The sequence below is a fragment of the Drosophila mauritiana genome, chromosome X (assembly GCF_004382145.1).
Source record: "Drosophila mauritiana strain mau12 chromosome X, ASM438214v1, whole genome shotgun sequence".
Taxonomy (NCBI): Eukaryota; Metazoa; Arthropoda; class Insecta; order Diptera; family Drosophilidae; genus Drosophila; species Drosophila mauritiana.
In genome coordinates, this window is record NC_046672.1 from 15177942 (window position 1) to 15195957 (window position 18016).

The 18016-nt window shown below is 44.7% G+C and overlaps 1 protein-coding gene across 1 annotated transcript in view; it reads right to left on the minus strand.

The window, feature by feature from the left end:
- Nucleotides 1-357: 357 nt before the first annotated feature.
- Nucleotides 358-18016, minus strand: part of LOC117148387 (merozoite surface antigen 2, allelic form 4) — a 29972-nt gene continuing 12313 nt past the window's right edge. The window contains exons 3-18 of the mRNA XM_033315750.1: nucleotides 14857-14901; nucleotides 12038-12173; nucleotides 11624-11827; nucleotides 10590-10697; nucleotides 10358-10498; nucleotides 10143-10295; nucleotides 9855-9985; nucleotides 9055-9208; nucleotides 8583-8983; nucleotides 8124-8465; nucleotides 7812-8031; nucleotides 6357-6563; nucleotides 4446-5824; nucleotides 3751-4385; nucleotides 1925-2265; nucleotides 358-1857 (exon numbers count right to left, since the gene is read on the minus strand). Coding sequence (XP_033171641.1) covers nucleotides 979-1857; nucleotides 1925-2265; nucleotides 3751-4385; nucleotides 4446-5824; nucleotides 6357-6563; nucleotides 7812-8031; nucleotides 8124-8465; nucleotides 8583-8983; nucleotides 9055-9208; nucleotides 9855-9985; nucleotides 10143-10295; nucleotides 10358-10498; nucleotides 10590-10697; nucleotides 11624-11827; nucleotides 12038-12173; nucleotides 14857-14901 — 5476 coding nt within the window. The 3' untranslated portion in view covers nucleotides 358-978. The remainder of the gene's footprint in view (nucleotides 1858-1924; nucleotides 2266-3750; nucleotides 4386-4445; nucleotides 5825-6356; nucleotides 6564-7811; nucleotides 8032-8123; nucleotides 8466-8582; nucleotides 8984-9054; nucleotides 9209-9854; nucleotides 9986-10142; nucleotides 10296-10357; nucleotides 10499-10589; nucleotides 10698-11623; nucleotides 11828-12037; nucleotides 12174-14856; nucleotides 14902-18016) is intronic.

Below are 18016 nucleotides of genomic sequence, written 5' to 3' on the forward strand. Positions count from 1 at the left end.
TTTGGGTTCGGATCGAGACAGATGCAGATTCAAATGCCGATTTTCATCTTTTTTGCGGTTTCAGATACAGATACATACAAAATGAACTAACATGCGCATAGTGGCATGGACGTTTTTCAGGACGGTTTAATGTGGGAATTATTTTCTACGCACATACATTCTCTCACAGGGTCACACAAATTTGGCAAATTAATTAAAAGAAAATTATAGAAAATATGGGTAGACCCTTAAGTACACTTGCATAATGATAGAGCAACTGAATAAGACTTAAAATTAATGTAAAACATTATAAATAGTAAACGAAGAAAACATGAGATCAAACGTAGAATCTTTGCTTTGTAAACATATAAGAAGAATTTCCTGGATAAAAATTATTCATATTTAAGAGTAATTTTATAAGGAATGGAAAGACATAAGAAATCTTTGTAAATATCATGCATTTAAAATGAAATCACAGTTTTTTTAACGGAAAAAGATAAAGTTAAACTTTTACCATTTTGCAAGCACAAACAATCGGGATAAAGATTACAATTCAAGAAAGCGAAACGAATAGCAAATTGGAATCGGGGTGGGAACGCTCTCTGGCTATTTGTGTGTTTGTTTCTCGGTTTTTAGTAGTTGTTGTTTCCGTTAAATCTATATGTTATATATATATATGTGTATATATATATATCTCAATCGGGCTTTACTTTATATGTGTATATCTGTATATATCGATTCTCTTGCTGGGGGGTTTCGTTAGGGCTAAACATATATAGAATATAGATCTATATGTCCTGACATCTTCTTAGTTTTGTATATCATATTCATATACCTAGTTCTTGTACCATGGTAATACTGTCCAAATTCCATTGCTTATTGGTTGTCTGCTGATGAAATCGCTTCTGGTTGCGATGGGGATGGGATTCGGAACTCGGAACGGGATTGGGACCAGGACCAGGATCGGGATCGGGTTAGATTTGGTCGTGATTATAGTTCTCAAAGCTTGTCTTTATCACGGTCGATGCTCATTGCTTTAAAGATTCCGCGCCCGATGCCGTAGCGCAGATTGAACTGATCCAGACTGGAGGCCCTCGGTCGCTGGCTGCCGCTCTGATGTCCCGCGGATGTGGAGCCACCGGCTCCAGAGCTAGATGCTGCCGATCCGCTAGGCTCCATTGGGCCGCTGCCCGATCTGGCCAGCTGCTCCTCCATGTCCGTCTCACTAAATTCCGTTTCCGTGTCGCTGAACTTTCGGCGACGCCGCAGAAACGTGCTGCAGTGCTTCAGCTCGCCCAGATTGTCGGACAGGGAGTGGCCACGCTTCCGCTCTTGCCGTTCCATCTCGGCGGCCAGCATCTGCACCTCCCAGTCGTTGTGGCTCGCCAAACCACCTTCGCCGTCGTCCATGTCCTCCTCGTTTCGAGCCACCCGACCCCTCGGATCCTCCTCCTCCTCGTCGTCATCCACTTCGGCCATGTTGATCTTGCTGGAGGAGGAGCTCGAACTGGAGCTTTCGCCAATGTCGAGGATCACGCTGTCCGACAGGCGGGCCAGATTGCCCGTGACATCGGCCATCATGACCGCGCCGCTCGATCCACTCCCACTGACCAGGTGTCCGCTCTCCGCTGCGCCGCTCCACTCGCGATAGCCACTGCTGCGCCCGCTGCTACGTCCATTGCCCTGGCCGGAATAGAAGCTGGGGTGGCTCTGGGCGTGGCGGGAGCTCAGGGAGCCGGGTCCTCCGTAGTAGCTGCTCGGACAGTTCAGGGCGTTCGCCGAGGCCGCATGATGACGACTAGGACCCGGCGATGTGCTGCGCCTGCCCCCTTGAATGGGTGGCGATGAGGTGAACACCGTGTCCAGGGAGTCACCTCGCTTTAAGAATGAAAGGAACAAGATTTATTCCAAATATGTTCTATGTTTTAAAAACTACCAAACCCACCATAAACAAAAGTTCCGCTGAAGAGCCCGAACTGCTGTTGTCCTCCTCCTCCGGCGGCTCATCGTCGTCCACCGACAGCTGGGGCATCTTCTTCTGGCGCCGGCTGATGGGCAGCACCAGGGCGGAGGAGGATGAGGATGCCGCTGCTGCCGAGGACTTGCCCTCTATGGAGCGCAGCTTGAGCTGCAGCTGGGCAATGATGGCGTCGCGTCGCCGCACCTCACCAGCCATGCTGGAGAACTGCGTCTCGAACTTGGAGTGCATCTCGTTCATGTGCGTCTTGATCACGTGGTTGATGCCGTTCAGGATCTGATTGAAGTAGTCCTGTGCCTCCGGGAAGCCTTTAAATTCAAGATCATACATCGTTGTGAGAATGTTGAACAGTTGATGTGGATGAAATCATGGGAATGGGTACTTTGTGTCTGGCAAAGGTGAGTTTTCATTTGCATTTTGGGTGAGAGGACATTCACAATAGTAATTTCCAGAGTTTAACTACATCAAATTAGGCTGTGGGTGTTTAAGCGTTGTTAGCACTACATACTTAGGTTATAGTACTTTGATTCAGTTACGTGTCAGCCTTAACTAACAAGTACAGTTGACTTCGTATCACGAAGCTCTGTATACCAATGCAGATGTTCGGGTTTTGGGTGAAAGGTTGTTCATAAATTATAAATGACAGACAAAGTACGGATCAGAAATATACATGTTGCATCATCTGCATTGGCGTCAATACATACGTACATCGTCGACAATTATTTACAAACGTCAGGCATTCTCATTCCCATTACCATACAAATGTTGCACCGGCTCCGTCAAACAAGCTCAGCTGAGATCTCTATATGGTACTCCTATATACATATATAGGTATATATATACAGGATCGTGTTCTTTAGTGGTTTTTTTTCTTAATATATACAAAAGCATTGGACGGGTGAGACTTTGTGTGTTCTGTGCTGTTTTAGTTACATGCTCCTAAGGACTTAAGCATCCATCATGGCGGCTGTTTCATTCCATTTCGTTCCCAATGCGTGCGTGACTGTACTTCCGCCCATCAGCTGAAAAAATTCTCCATTCTATGGCACATTTCGTGTTTTTAGCTATGATAACCATTATTTAGTTTTCAGGACTTGAGCTCTTTTTTTTATATTTCGGTAAAACCCTAAGAAGGTGAGGGTTAAAAATGCAGGTAACTCTTTAGGAGAGTTATAGGAAGACTTGAAGGAATAGCCAAATAATGAAGGTATTTAATATTTAGGTCTAATGGGAAAGTGGTTCTTTATAGCAGTTATAAGAGAGGTAATGGTATGACCATTGCTATTCGAAAGTAAATACGATATACTATATCTTTAGAGAAAACTATATCAAAAAGTTAGAAAAGCGGTGTATAAAATCCAAGGAATTTAAAAATGTATAATAGAATATGTATATATTATAAAATAGTACTCAATTTCTGTGTTTCAAAAGCCTTTTACACTTAATGTTATCATGCAAAGATTTCCGTTAGGATTTTATCAAAAGCGGTGGCGCAAAGTGATGGTAAGACGAGTTGTTTGATGGGGAGTAGGGGGTGGGTGTGGGTGGAAGAAAGCAGGGCAAAGCGAGAGAAAGTTCTTATTGTGCGAGTATGAGTGACTCGCATACATGCGCAAGTGTCAGTGTATATAGGAGTATGCTCAAATAGAGAGAGAGAAAGAGATAGAGTTACATAGCGTGTTTCTTTTACTCAAATATATCTTTACAATCTGGGACGTGACAAGCGTTGCATGGCATTGCTCTTGTTCTGGATCGTGGATCTACAATGTCCGATCTGAAACAGATGTATTTACCTTCGATCCGCTGCGCTGGACCCGGTCCGCCCATCGCACTGGTCGTGTTCTGCCTGAGCTGCAAATTCAAATTCAAATCAGTGGTGGACTGGGCATGGAGGATCTGATTCGACGACGCTGAGCACTCGACGACATACGAGGCGGACGTGGACGTGGATGCGGATGCGGATGCGGATGCACTTGCTCCCGCTGGCAACATCGACGCTGAGGCGCTGCCAACGCCACCAACGAGTCCGCGCCCGGTTCCGTGTCCGCCCAACTCCCCCTGCAGTTGGGCGGGAAACTCTCTCTCCTGCGGCGAATTCGTGGGCGTTACCAACGTCAACGTCGGCGACCAGACATTCGACGCTCCGGGCTCCAATGGTAGTGGAACTGAGCCGGATGCTGGTGCAATGGGTACCGGAAACGGAAAAGCCACCGCCGGTGGGGGAGGACACGTATACGCACTGTTGCCGTTATTGCTCGGATGCGAACTCGAATTGGCACTGCTATCGTTAACCGTACCGCTGCCGTTACCGTTACCACTAACGCTACCGTTACCGTTACCGTTACCGTTACCGCAACCTTTATTCACCGAACCGATCGCCGCAGCACCGCCGAAGGGAGATTCCTCCTCCTTGGCACTGGCGGGCGGGCTGGAAAGAGTGGAATGGAAGGTTACACTCTTCAAGAGCTTACTGTGCCTAGCCACGTACCCTTCCAAGGTCGGCTCCGCCGGCAGGCCCTGCCCCTTTTGGCTGGCACTGGAGTTGACCTTCGACCCCGTTCCCTTTACCGCTCCCGTTCCCGCGCCCGGCCCCGCCTCCTCCTGCTGACCACCGCCCATCTGGAGTTTCTTGAGTATGCTCTTCAGCTTGCGCCGCTCCATGGTCTCATTCGATTCGGGACTGAGTGGCAGGGGTACGTACTGCAACTGCCTGGAGTTGCTATCCGATGCGGATGCGGAAGCGGAGGCGGATGCCGATGCAGAGGCGGAAGTATTGGTGGATATCGAAGTGGAGCTGGTGGTTGACTCGTACGTGCTGAGGAACTGCGAGTAGATGCCGGAGGTGTCGCTGTAGCATCGATACAAGGACTCCGTAATGGGCACCTTGCTATCCGGCCCGGACTTGGAGCAGTCCAGGCTAAAGCTACGGGTCTGCAGTGCCCGTTCCAGTTCCGCCAGCTTCTGGCGCTCATTGAGGATCTTCAATCGCTTGACAAACGGCAGTCCGCAGTATTCCGGCGACAGATCGAACACGCTTTGGTAGAGCTTCCTCCGTCCATTGCCGCCCAGTTCGGTCAGTTCGCCGTCGGGCAAGTGCTGCTCCGGCTTCTGGAGACGCAGGCAATCTCGTTTTGCGCTCGCCGTCACCTGGCTGGCCGTGGAGCCGTTGGTGCTCGTGGAGCTTGGCAACTGAAGCTGTCCGTGCTGGTGGTGGCCATGATGATGGTGATGGTGGTGTCCATGACGCGGTGATCTCGAACTGCTTCTGGCGCTATGGTGACGTGGTCGCGGATGCGTCTCCATCTGCTGCGGTATGTTGCTCAGCGAGTAGTTCTTCAGCGGTGAGGCCAGATCATCCGGCGAACAGTTGGTTAAACTCGTGTAGCTGGAGGACATCAGGGTGGCCAGTTTCAGCTTGGACCACGGCTTGATGGGCGTGCCATCGGTGTCCGTGTCGGATTGCAGCGGCGTAGCCATCCTATGGCTTTGAGGTTTGACTACCCTCTTCGATATGGTGGCAATGCCAGAGCTAGAACCAGATCCCAAGCCCAATCCGGTTGCGGCGACGGGATCCTCGGAAGTCGCGTGCTTGGCCACTAGAGCCAGTGATTTGGGTGGCTCTTTCTTGGCTATGGCTCCCGTGCTTGGAGCCGGAGAACTGCTGGCTCCTCCGCCGCCACCCTGCATCTGCTGGATCTTCTGCTTGAAGGAGACCTTCATGATGGGCTTGATCTGGGCCACCGTCAGCGATTGTCCCGGCGCCGAGATGCCTATGGCTCCGCCATTTGTACCAGGATGCGATGCACCTGCCTGGCTGGCAGCGAAATGCGAATCTATTTTGCTGCTGATGTTGGGCGGCGTGTTGACCTAAGTGATTTCATCGGGTTAGGTGCACGTTTAGAGGAAGAGAGATGTTTGCACATATTAATAGAAGGTACAAGGTCAAGCAATGATGCTTATTCTCATAATCCTGTTAATGAAACATATGTTTCTGCTAACAGGAGCATGAGAAATTTAACGTGAAACTTAACCGGCACTGTAACCTTAACTTATAATTGGCTTTTTGTTATTTCATATGAACTGGTTGATGGCCATTCGACATATTCAGATCTGAGTTGTATACGAAATCTAAGGGTTCTTCTGATTCTAACTGTACATGAGCTTAACAGGAGCTTTATTTGCAAAGCTCCAGTTAAAGTCTAACTTTTGAAGACTAAGCATGAAGTGAGTTCTTTAAGACGAGTATTCCCCCAATGAGGTGGGAAAAGTTAAGGCCTAGCTTCTTTCGCGATGCTTTCTAGATCTATAGGTTCTGGATGCTATATCTGGTTATATATATATTTTTTTATATTTTGATATGTCTTTCTTATTATTTTTTTTGTTTTTTTTTTTGCTTTACCATGACGACGCCGGGTTCGGCGGCGTTTGCCTGCGGCTCGTTCTTAATTTTCAACTGCTGGAGTCGCTGGATCAGGGGAAAGCCTTCGCTGAACTCGCGTTCGGGCTCCTCCTGGATCGATTCCTGCGGCGATAACGTACACGTTACATGTGAGTGAGGTGGAGATTTCTGTGGTGGTGTGGACTTAACAGCTCGCTCTTCGCGATCCTAGTGCAAGACACATAAAGACACATACAAAACTACTGTTTAGGAGCTGGGGATAATTACATACAACACGAATTTATCTGGATCGGGCGTTAATCATTTCGAAAGCTAAACCATAATCAAATGATAAATGCAAACGAACTCATGACTTAAGTGGGCAATGTCAGCGATGGTGTATCTTTGATTTATTTCTTTTTTTTCTCTGTATTTGCTTGTTTGTTTCATCTGTAAATTAAAAGTATATATGTTCTTGTTTACTAAGCGAAAGCAGGGGGACTATTGAAAGCATCTAGATAAGCTCACGAGTTGTTTTTACAAGGATTTACAGAGAACAGGCGACCTTTATAGACTAATCTAGTATATCTTTTCCTAAAAATTAGAGATTAGTGGTAAAAATGTGTACGAATATAATCCTTTAATCGCATGGTTTAGAAATTTTGTTTTTGATTCGAAGTTTGCCAATTAATTTGTAAAGCATCTAATTACAGATCACATTTCAAATTGTAAATATTTATTATTTACTTAAAGTTTCCAAAAGTTGGAAAACAGACTGTCCTGCTCCAGTTCTATATAATGTCATCTGTATAGTTTGCTATTAGATATAGTTAGCTTGAATTGCGTTACGTGCTCGATTGCAATAATTAAGATCTTTGGAACTAGCACATTTATCTTGGGTGGATTTAGCTGAAGGTGCACTAACAACTTGTACAAACTGCATTACATTATGGAGTCGAAACATTGTACACATATGCAAGTGTGGGTGGTTGGGTGATTGGGTGGCTCGTGGGTGGTGATGGTGGCGGTGGGACTATAAGTAATCGGTATCTGAGATACAACAGGCTTCAGACCGTTTTCCATTAGGCTGTTTGTGTTTTTGTGGGCGTGTTGGTTTGTTTTTCCATTTGTCAAGCTCTTCATTCAACGCTCTGTTTGTCTGCTTGTGGCGAAAAACCATTTAAAGCCTTGTGGGTGGCAAGTGGGTGTGGGAGTGGGCGGTTGTGGGCGTGGTCGTGGCTCTTGGTGACTCTGGATGTGGGTGTGGAAAACCAAGTCGAGCAAAAGGTGAAGTGGGTGAGTAAAAGAAATGAAAGTGAAACGAAAAATAACAAAAAACCAAAAGAGCTGTGTGGTTTCCGGTGACTCGGTGGTTGTAACTGTGGCTGTGGCTGTGTGGCTTCTGGCCGCAGGTGGGTGGCGATGTCGATGCGACTGGAATGGCTTCCCATTCCTGGCCCGGCCTGGCCAACTCACCTGCTTCTCCTTAAGGAGCCGGAGGCGCTGCAGCAACGGCAGTCCCGCCCCAATCGGGCTGGGCGTCTTGTCGTGCAACTCGTCCTTGGCCTCGGCGCTATCCGCATCCTTTTCGTCCGATCGAACGCGCGACATGCGCTTCAGCAGGATCTTGCTGCCGCACGGCGAGGTGTTGTGCAGCGGCTGCATCTCCAGGGATTCATCGCTTTTGCGCGAGGTCCTGGGGGAGAATAATGCATAATTTCCATTTGAAATTGAAGCACATCGCATTTGCCCGACTTTAAGCCAATTGAAAAGTACTCTTGTACTCACCTGGACTTCTTCAGCACGTTGCGGAATCCCTTGACGTCGTGCTTCAGCTTGTCCACGATCTTCTTGGAGGCACTGTTCTCGCTGCTGTCGCTCTGGTGCACCTGACCCTGGTGGTGGCTCTGGTGGTGGTGCGGATGAGCTGCCGCATAGGCCGCCGCCTCCTTGTCACTCTGCGCCTTGGCGTACTTCTTGTTCACGCAGCGCACCTCCATTAGCCGCTTGCGGCCCAGGGTCTGCAGGATCTCCTGGGCATCGGGGTAGTCCTTCATGGCCGCCAGGACATCCTCGCGGGACAGAGAGAAGAGCTCCGAGTAGCCCACGGAGCGCACATCCGCTGTGCGTCTGCAAAGTACGCATTGAATAAGTAAAACTCTTGCTTCTAATGCAACTCAGTAAGTTAGTTAAGCATTGGGTATGTTTTTTTTTTACCCATTTCTAGGTGCTCCCGGCCCCACTCACTTGTTCAGTCCGTCCAGATTGAGGATGCCGATTTCGCCAAAAAAATCACCAGCCTTCATGGTGGTCAGGACCTTGCCCGTCTCGCTCAGCACCTCCAGGATGCCATCGGCAATGATGAACATTTCGCGAGCCACCTCGCCCTTGCGGCAAATGGAGTCGCCCGGCGTAAAGATGTAGGCCTTCATCTTGAGCACGAGATCGTGGAGGAACTCTGGCTGGCACTCTTGGAATATGGTCACCTTCTTCAGCACGCTCAGGTTGACATGTAAGGCCAATTCGGTTTTCAGCTTGTCGGGCAGGAGGCCCAGTGCGGTATTGATGTCACCGCCACCCTGTATCCTGCCGCGGGACCAGCTGTAGTCGTACCACCGCAGCACGCGCCGCTTCATCCCTCCGGGCACCTAAAGGGATTGGCCCGGATGAGGCGGCACATTAGTTGGACTGGCGGCAATGGAGATGGCGCCCAACTCACCTTGTGGTGCCGCATATAGGTCTTGGCCCCATCCAGCAGGCGCTCGAACTCCAGGCGATTCGCATTGCGGTTCGTTATCACATTGCCCACTTGGCCCACAATGGTGGCGAAGATAAAAACACCAATCAAATAGCTAACGATCGTAAAAATATATCTGCGAAGGAGCAATCCAGGGAGTGGCAATCAATTAGCTGGGCACATGTAATCCAAACTCGTGGCGGAGAGAAATAGGGTGGCTCAATGTATTTAACTTTATAATAGCCACTCATTTTCTCTTTGCCTTGAAGAAGCACTTTTTGCAAGCTCAATCAAAGTTTTCGAAAGCTTGAGATTATGTTTTAAAACAAAAACTATTTGAAATCCTTGCAGGTAAATTTGGTAGACAAATATCAATGGAACTGTTCTAGGCTGTCGCACGCTTTCGAAAACTTTGATGCCAAACTCTTATTTCGTGGCAATATGCAACAGATATATTCAGATATTAGAAAATTATAAACACCAAGGCAGACGAATCGGTGGACAGCCCCCAAACAAGTTGCATGATATTCGCTGAATTTGATTGACCTTGCTTGCTAATGAAACACAAAGTTCAATATTGATAATGATCGTACCCATAACTAGAGCCAAATTGAAGTAGGCGCGATTTAATGCCACGCCGCGGAATTGAACGTGGGCCGTCCACCGAAAAGTTCGGTCTGATTGGTGAAATTGGTTGTTGAAAGTAAGAGCAGAAACCCACCCAAATAGCCATATGCATTCCGATATATATATATACTATATCTTTAGTAAGTCTTACTCACTCTGCATTCGTTTCGGGCGTGGGCAGATCCCCAATGGTGGTCAGTGTCAGGGTCGACCAGTACAGGCTGCCCAGATACTTTCGCGTTAGGGTGGCGTAGTCCCCGGGTCGATACGGATACACCCAGTCGCCCTGGGATATATATATCAGGATAAATCAGGTATATTTATGATTCACACATTCATTCATTTAGTTGGTTCAAAGTTGAGTAGTGCATATATTTATATTTATATATACAACACAAATATATAATTCATTTTATTTAGTTATTTTACACTTGTTTACGCACCTGAAAGCCCTCCGCCTCGGAGAGTAAAAAATAGAAGCAACCGAACCAGTGTGCCAGTATTAACAGGATATGAATTAGGTTAACAACGCGCCATAAATTTGGCCAAACTGTTCTACTTTCTACGATGTAATAAAATCTCACAGATCGATAAACCTGCAAAAGGTCGTCAAATTAGTACGCACATTAATAATGCTCAACATCTCCGATTAACTGACTTTAAAAAAGCGCGTAAAACGCAAGAGAGGATGTGTGCCCATCTTGAGCTGCAGCAAATCCAATGGTATCAGCGCTATCATATCGAAGATAAAGTCGCGCGAGTGAACATAGTGACAGGCCAGCTTCCTGTCGTCGTATACCTAGAATGAATCAGGAGATAATTTAAAGGTTCCAATGCTCCAATGTTCCAAGGCTCCAAGGATCCAAGCTTCCTATCATCCAGATACTCACCATTAGGCCCTGCTCCAGATAGCCTGTGCGTAATTGAACTATTATATCTAGGATAAATACAACATCTGTCATCGAATCGCAGATGAGCCAAAACGTGGGCACAGATTGCTAGCCAAAAATAATGCAGCAGCAAGTACACAGAGCAAAATGGCGAGTTAGTTACACATGGTGTCTATATATCTATATATATATGTCTATATATATATTAAAAGAGTAAATAAAAATAGCTACGAGCCCTTGAAACTTTTCTAAGCTAAAGTCAATGTTGGTTGTTCAACTAGTAATTGAACATGATCTATGATCTATTTTTGGAGCCACGTAACTTTTGCAAAATAAAATCAATACTAGTAGTTACTCCGCAATTGTTTTCTGTGCATACACAGCACAAAGTCGCATTAAGTGCAAAAGGGCCTTTCTACGGGCCAACTGTGCGCCTATTTTTATGGCCAGGTCAAGGGCAATTAAAATGGGGAATGCAGTTGACAATTGCAAATGTGCGGGCTTAAAACAGGATGAGGTTTTTGTGGCCGGGTTAAAGGTCAACACAGTCGACTTTTGTTTGCCCGACCGTAGCCGGTTCTAATCTGATGACAAACACCAGCTAACTGGGCCATAAACAAACATTTGCCCAGGCCAAACTGCGTGTCTTATAATTGAGTCATTACAAGGCAAAGAACGGGAGCAAACAGATAAAAAGGCGGATAAGTATTTTTTTCGGACAGTTGACCGACCCACTGATGCTCTGCCCCCTCTCATTTTACCACTTTCGGGTCTGAAAAAAAACACCTCGTCCGAAGTGGGGGTCATTATGTGGGCCCCGGCGACCCAACTTCCATTACAACCAACTCTTTTGGGCATAATGACAAAAGGGTGTCGCCTTACACAAAGGACGAACAAAGGCCTATCCGCAGTCTTTTCAAGGGCAAATGGGAAGTGGTAAACGGAAAGTGACAGGTGTACACACCCAAGATAAACAGCTAACGAAAAAAAGAAAAAAAAATAGGGAAAACGAGAAAATAATAAAGAAAACTCACCTGCAGTTCAGGAAAGCTCTGCCTCACAATTAGGGTCCATAGATTATATAGAACACATACAGTTAACATCATTAACCAATAGAAGTAAAAATTTTCATCTGGATTAACAACGGATCGTCGTTTCTGCAGATAGCGTCGCCGTCGCTTAACACTCTTGTCGACGTCACCAGAGGCACTTTCTGAACCCGTATCTTCAACAGTTTCCTATTGATTATAAAGTACACATATTCTTTATATTATATACAAATATATCTATAATCAATAATGCACAAAGAATGCTGTGCAAATAGTAACGAAATGTAGCTAATTTTCCCACTTCACACACTTTGTTGCACACTTTCGAACAGTTGAATAATAAATTTAATTATTTTTCTTCACATTTCGCCCATGAAGAGTGACAAATATATGAATTACCTGTGTTTCGGGTATCTGTCTAGTCGAGAAACGCTTCAGGAAGGAGTCTTCGCGCTTGAGCGGTGGTTTCTTCTGTATCGCCGATGAAATCTGCACGGTGGTGCGTAGCTTCATCCAGCGCTGGTTCGATCGTGTCCTGTTTTTTTGTGGCACGTGGAAAATGGAAATCGATTAGTTGCGGATATTCGGGGAACCTATTTCGCAAAGGGATTGTCTCACACAACGAACTACGGTAGCTAATGACTAAAGTTTGGGGCGACTTAAGAGGGGTTTTAAGGGGGGCGCAACTAAAAAGATCATTCCAGTAAAGCGTGCGCTCACGTTACTCGGGTGCTAGTTATTTATTTATTTATTTCTTTTCATAGAACGTAATCGCTTACGCAACACGAAAGATCAAACACTTACGCTAGTTGGTGATGACGGAGAAGTATGGCTACGGGTTACGGGCTACGGGTTACTGGTTACGGGTTACGGGTTACATAGTACGGATTACGGCTATGGTTACGCATACTTAGTGGCAAGACAAACATTCATGGGAGAACCCAAAAGACCGTAACGCAAACGCACGCAACGGTAACGGTAACGCTAATATTAAGGTGGAACGGAAACGGAAACGCACAACGAAACACGATGGAAATAGAGAGAGAGAGATAAATAGATGAGGTCTCTTTGTGCATGCAAAATACATATACATACATACATATACATATATAGGGCTATAGTTCTAGAATCTAGATAAGTGACTACGAAAAGCGAGATGTGTTCGAGTCGCAAACGAAATCAACTCAAATCAAATCGAATCGAATTGAATCAAATGTAATCAAACGAAATAACAATCATAGGCGTTATGCAATCGACAACAAATGTGGAAAATTGCAATTGGAAAGCAATTTAGCGGCAGCAGTAGAGCATCGCAGCGAGACAGAGACAGACAGAGCGAAACAGACAGAGTGAGAGGGGAGATAGAGAGGAGAGGAAAGTGGAAGTGGCGTTCAAGTGGCCAAGAATTTTCCGCCATCGATAAAAATAGCTCTTGGCCTCGGGCGAAAAGTGTTAAATTGTCTGCCAGGTGAGCTTTTCTCGACTGAAACTGAAAAGTTTCTCACAATTAAAAAGAAATTAAAAGAACCGAAAAGTACGTTTTCCCCGGCAATCCGAAGCTTGGGGTACTCTTGCAAACTTTCAAGAATATATAATTTATTTAAATCTGTTCCGCAACACTTGAAGCACTTCAAATATGTACGCTCTCAGTTCGTATATGTATGTACATATTTTATGGCAGATTAATATACCCTAAAGTTGCAATAATGTGGGCACTGAATGAAATCAATTTGTAGGTGTGCAAAAGTATGCAGTGAAAAATGTTTCAAGTAGCTCAAACGGACAATTGAAGTTTAAAAATAACATTGCATACTCTTGGGCAGCCAAACAAGTGATACCAAAACGCCAGCAGCATTTTAGTGCTCGTATTGAGCTCTGAAAACCTATGTACATTAATCACGTTTAAAGTCCTGAAATCATTTATAAAGCTTAAAGAGCTGAATTCGGTAAGCTGTGGCGCCATCAATCAATAACGATTGTGGAAAACGGACGGACCAGCGATGAAGGTGAAATTTGGCATTACTTTTTATTACATTCAGTTTGGCAAGAGCATAGCTACACACTACGAGTATATACGAACTCGATCTAGGACTATCGTACGACTACGTGGAGGGGGAGTTTCTGGAGAGGATGTTCGGGGAAAGGGATCAGGTTTTACCACTTTAAACTTTTGCTCAAGCCGCTCAGGGTCGCCATTCAATCGTCTGTTCTGCTATAGCATCTAGTACTAGGTGTTTATTTGCATGATGTACACAATGGATGTGGATATATATATATATTTATATATACATTGCTTATGTACAGTTCGATTTTGGGGATGTTGCTGATGCGTTGGGCTTAATTTATGCACAATTATTATTCGCATTCAGCATATCAAATGCCACGCTACGGGATAAATGTTTTGTATTTTGTTTGGTACTTTGTTTTTATCGTTTAGGGTTTGCTTGGTTTTAATTTCGGTTTTTTCTTTTTCGGTTTTTTTTTTGTTTATTTTGATTTAGCTAGTTTCATTGGTCTATTTACAGCGGTGGCTAAATTATTACGCATACGTCGTGTGGTACACGATGAGGTACGAAAAACGAAAGCGATTTGGTAGCAATGCAGTTAGCTAAACGAAAGACAAATCAAAGGAAAACAATGATAGCTATAGGTGTGGTTGCCGTCAGTGTGGGTGTATAGGTGTGGGTGTGGGTGTATAGGTGTGTGTGTGTCTGTTCACTGGATGTTTGGGTGGGTGTATATCCGCCCTACGAAGTGTTGTGGCTTTTTACAGGGTATTACTGCTGCCGAATCTTCGGCTCATAGTCTGTGTGGTGGTGGTGGTGCTGGTGTTGCAGTGGAGTTGCGGTCTTGGAAACTCCGCACTTCGCAAAACGCCAAAACCCTACTCTATTGTTTATATGTACTATATATGTATGTGGTTGCTTCTAACTATATGCTTTATGTGTCTTGCTGTTTTTGCGGCCTATTCAAATGCAAAGCGCGCACATGCCGATCATTGTCATTATCATCATCAATAACAGCATGACCATCATCATCATAATCACAATCATAATCAAATCAAAAGCAGAACAAAGCTATGCGTGTGTGTGTGTGTGAGTGTAAGTGTGCGTGTGTGTGTCATTTGTTTCTTTGTGTCTGTGTGTGTTCCGTGTTTGCGTATTGGTGTGCAGAGACAAAACCGAGAAATCATAAGGAACGCAAGAGAATAAACTTACCAATCGGAATCTGGATCTGAAGCTCCATCTCCGATACGCGATTTCCTAAACGAGTTTCGAAAGTATTTCATTTTCTTTTTGTTTCTTGCTGTTTCTTTTGTACTTTTATTTTTGTTCATTATTTTGTTTGGTTGTTGTTTAACATATTATCGTTTTGTATTCATTTTGTATTGTAATGTTTTCGAGGAGGCAATAGTAAAGAGAATTCGATAGAAATAGATTTGGCAAAAAGTCCAATAGACAGAGACAGAGGCAGAGAGAGAGAGGGAGTAAGCGAGAGGGGCGGTGTGGGTGAGAGTGAGAGAGACGCAGGAACACACAGATATGAAGGCACACACACACATACATATGCATGGAACTGGGTGATACGGGCTGCCTTTTAACCCATCACTGTCCATCCCAAGCCAAGCGGAAAAAAGGCTTGCTGCACGATAAGATTGCCCCGCTCTATAGTCTCTCTATACTAAACATAATACCTACACACAGTGGCGCCCGCAGGAATTTGTTAAAAAGGGGTTTTAGTTATGGTAGTGAAGTTCGTTATAACTCATTTCGAAACTGTTTCTCAATAATAGCTAACCCTTCTAATGATTAAAAAACCTACACAATTTTACAAAATATTTCATATTTCCAGTTTGAATCCCATTTCTAACCTTTATCATAATCAATAGACTCATTTATTTGTAACCCCAAAACCAAGAGCTCCTCCTAATGGGCCATTGGATATATGTATGTATAGAGATGCGTGGACGTGTGTGCGTATATCTGTGGATGACCCCATTGTTGTTTTTGGGGTCAGCTGAACCATTTGTGGACTTTCGATTTAATATAAATTGAGAATGAGCTTGTTAGTTTTGGCGCTTGCCAATTCCCCGTTTCTCGACTGGATCCGTTTCGATTCGATTCGATTCGATTCCATGCCATTCGAGTCGTTGCGATGCGATTCGGGTTGGAAATCGGGTTCGAAAAGGTTAAAGAGCTGGGCCCGGTATTAAATGGCATTCTTTATTGCACCACAAATCATCCAGCGAAATGTTAAAGGACTCTCCTGTTTGTCCAACGCGCGCGTGTGTGTGAGTGTGTGCACGTGTACACATATGTGTGTTTGTTAACCCATATGTGGTTGGCTAAAAGTGTTATTGTTTAATGGCTGCATGATGTCCGATTTGGGGCCGCCTCGGGTTAACCGGCGATTCGGTTGGTTCCTAAGCCGGATTTCAATTAACGCCTCTGCCTCGATTCTCGTATCTGAGTTGCCTGCTTTTGGTCAATGGTTTGGTTTGCAGTTTTCGGTTTTCGCTTCTCGTTTCCCGGTTCCCTGTTCTCGGTTATCGGTTTTTGTGGCCATCAACCCGCAGGCCGTGACCGCTTGGAATGCTAAACCATTGCGTTCGGTTCGCCACTTGACTGACTGGGCGCACATGGCGGATGAAATAAGAATTGAGAAATTGCGTCGAGTCATTTGGCCAACGTTCTCCAGTTCCCCCTGCTCCTTCCACCACCTTTCTTTCCCAAAACAACACCCCTTACCATTACCACTGATGCCTGATGGGGATAAATTTATAACCGCCTGGGGACACTTGGCACCCCTCAAAAGTATGCTACACTTTTCGCCAGCCAGCTGGATTTTAAAACGTGTCAGGATGTCACGGAAATCTAAGGATGCGCTCAAAGTAATTGTGGACAGAAAGTTCTTAAGTACATAAATCAAGTTGTGAATGATACTCTTTTTGAATTTATATAAGGACATTATGGACGGACTATGAATTTAAAGGTATTTACTTAATATGATTTAATGAGGTTCAATACACAGGCATAAAAATACACTTTAAATTTGTATAATTAATATTTTCTTGATGGTTTTTTAAATTGTTTTATTTATTATGCATCAAAAGTTCGAGCTCTTTCTATTAACTCCTATGCATAGGCAAAATAAATCTAAAGTGACTAGCATTAAGCATTAATATCGCATTCTATTTTTTCCAATTAATGTGTTATTTCTGCAATAAATTTGATAAAAGAACGGAAATTATTCTCGCAAATAACTTGATAAAAACTCACATAAAACTGCTGTGCAAAAATTTTAAACCCACCGACAGACATTTCCGTGACACTTAAACCAAACTCCTGCTCGTAAATTTCCCGACAACAATTTCATTCTTCTTTCTTTTTTTTTTCTTTTTTTTGCGACCGCCAGCGAGCGTGTAGATGGCTTATTAGCCATGGCTAATACCCCAATTATTTGGGTCATCCCAGTTAATGAGCAACTTGGGCTGCTGACAATGCAATAAAGGCGAAAATATCGGACGACGCCACCGGATGTGAGCCGCATTTCAAGTGCTTGCAAATCAAAACACAATTGCCGGAATCGAACAAATGAATTTGATTGCGAATCAAAGTTGCTTGTAAGGGAATTACTTAAGCACACGACTAGGGAAACATACGGAAGAAGGCTACGGGGAGGTGGTGGTATATATATAGGAGGCCTCACTGTGCACGCTGCCAAGTGCATGCCAAAAAATACAGAGAAAAGTTGAAAAAAACTAGATGGTGACATCCGATCGGACCTGGAGGGCGCATAAATTCTAGGCTACCATTGAGTGTATTGTGTTCACTTGGCTTCTACATAAATTTGCAATTTTCTAAATTCAAATTCTTTGTAAGTTGTCAGTCAGAAGGCAATTTCCCATTTTGCATGCACAATGCCAAAGAGAATCTGGGTGGTTGGCGTACTTTGTGGCATTGGCATATGCATATAGGCGCAATGTGGTGCCCGCGCCAGTGGCGTGCGATGTCCTTTTCGAGGGGACTAATTACCAGGATTAATTGCAAAACTTCCTTGAAATGCCTGCTCGGTAATAGAGTGCAATATTCTTAAAATTCACTTGAATGAACTTCACAGTTGGAATGTTCATTACATATCCATCAAGTGAGAATACAGTGTTGCAAGGAAGTGGGCTTGAAGCCCCCTGCCTACGTCACTGTTTCATCTTTACGTGTTTGTTTGTATGTGTATGTGTTGGTGTATTTGTGTCAAAAGTTCGCCTACATTGCAGTCAGCAGCTTAAACATATCGATTCAAACGCACACTGCCAAAAGCCACTTTAACTTTGGCTGTTTGCTGAGATTTTTCAAGCAAAAGTTCCTCTTACACCCTTGC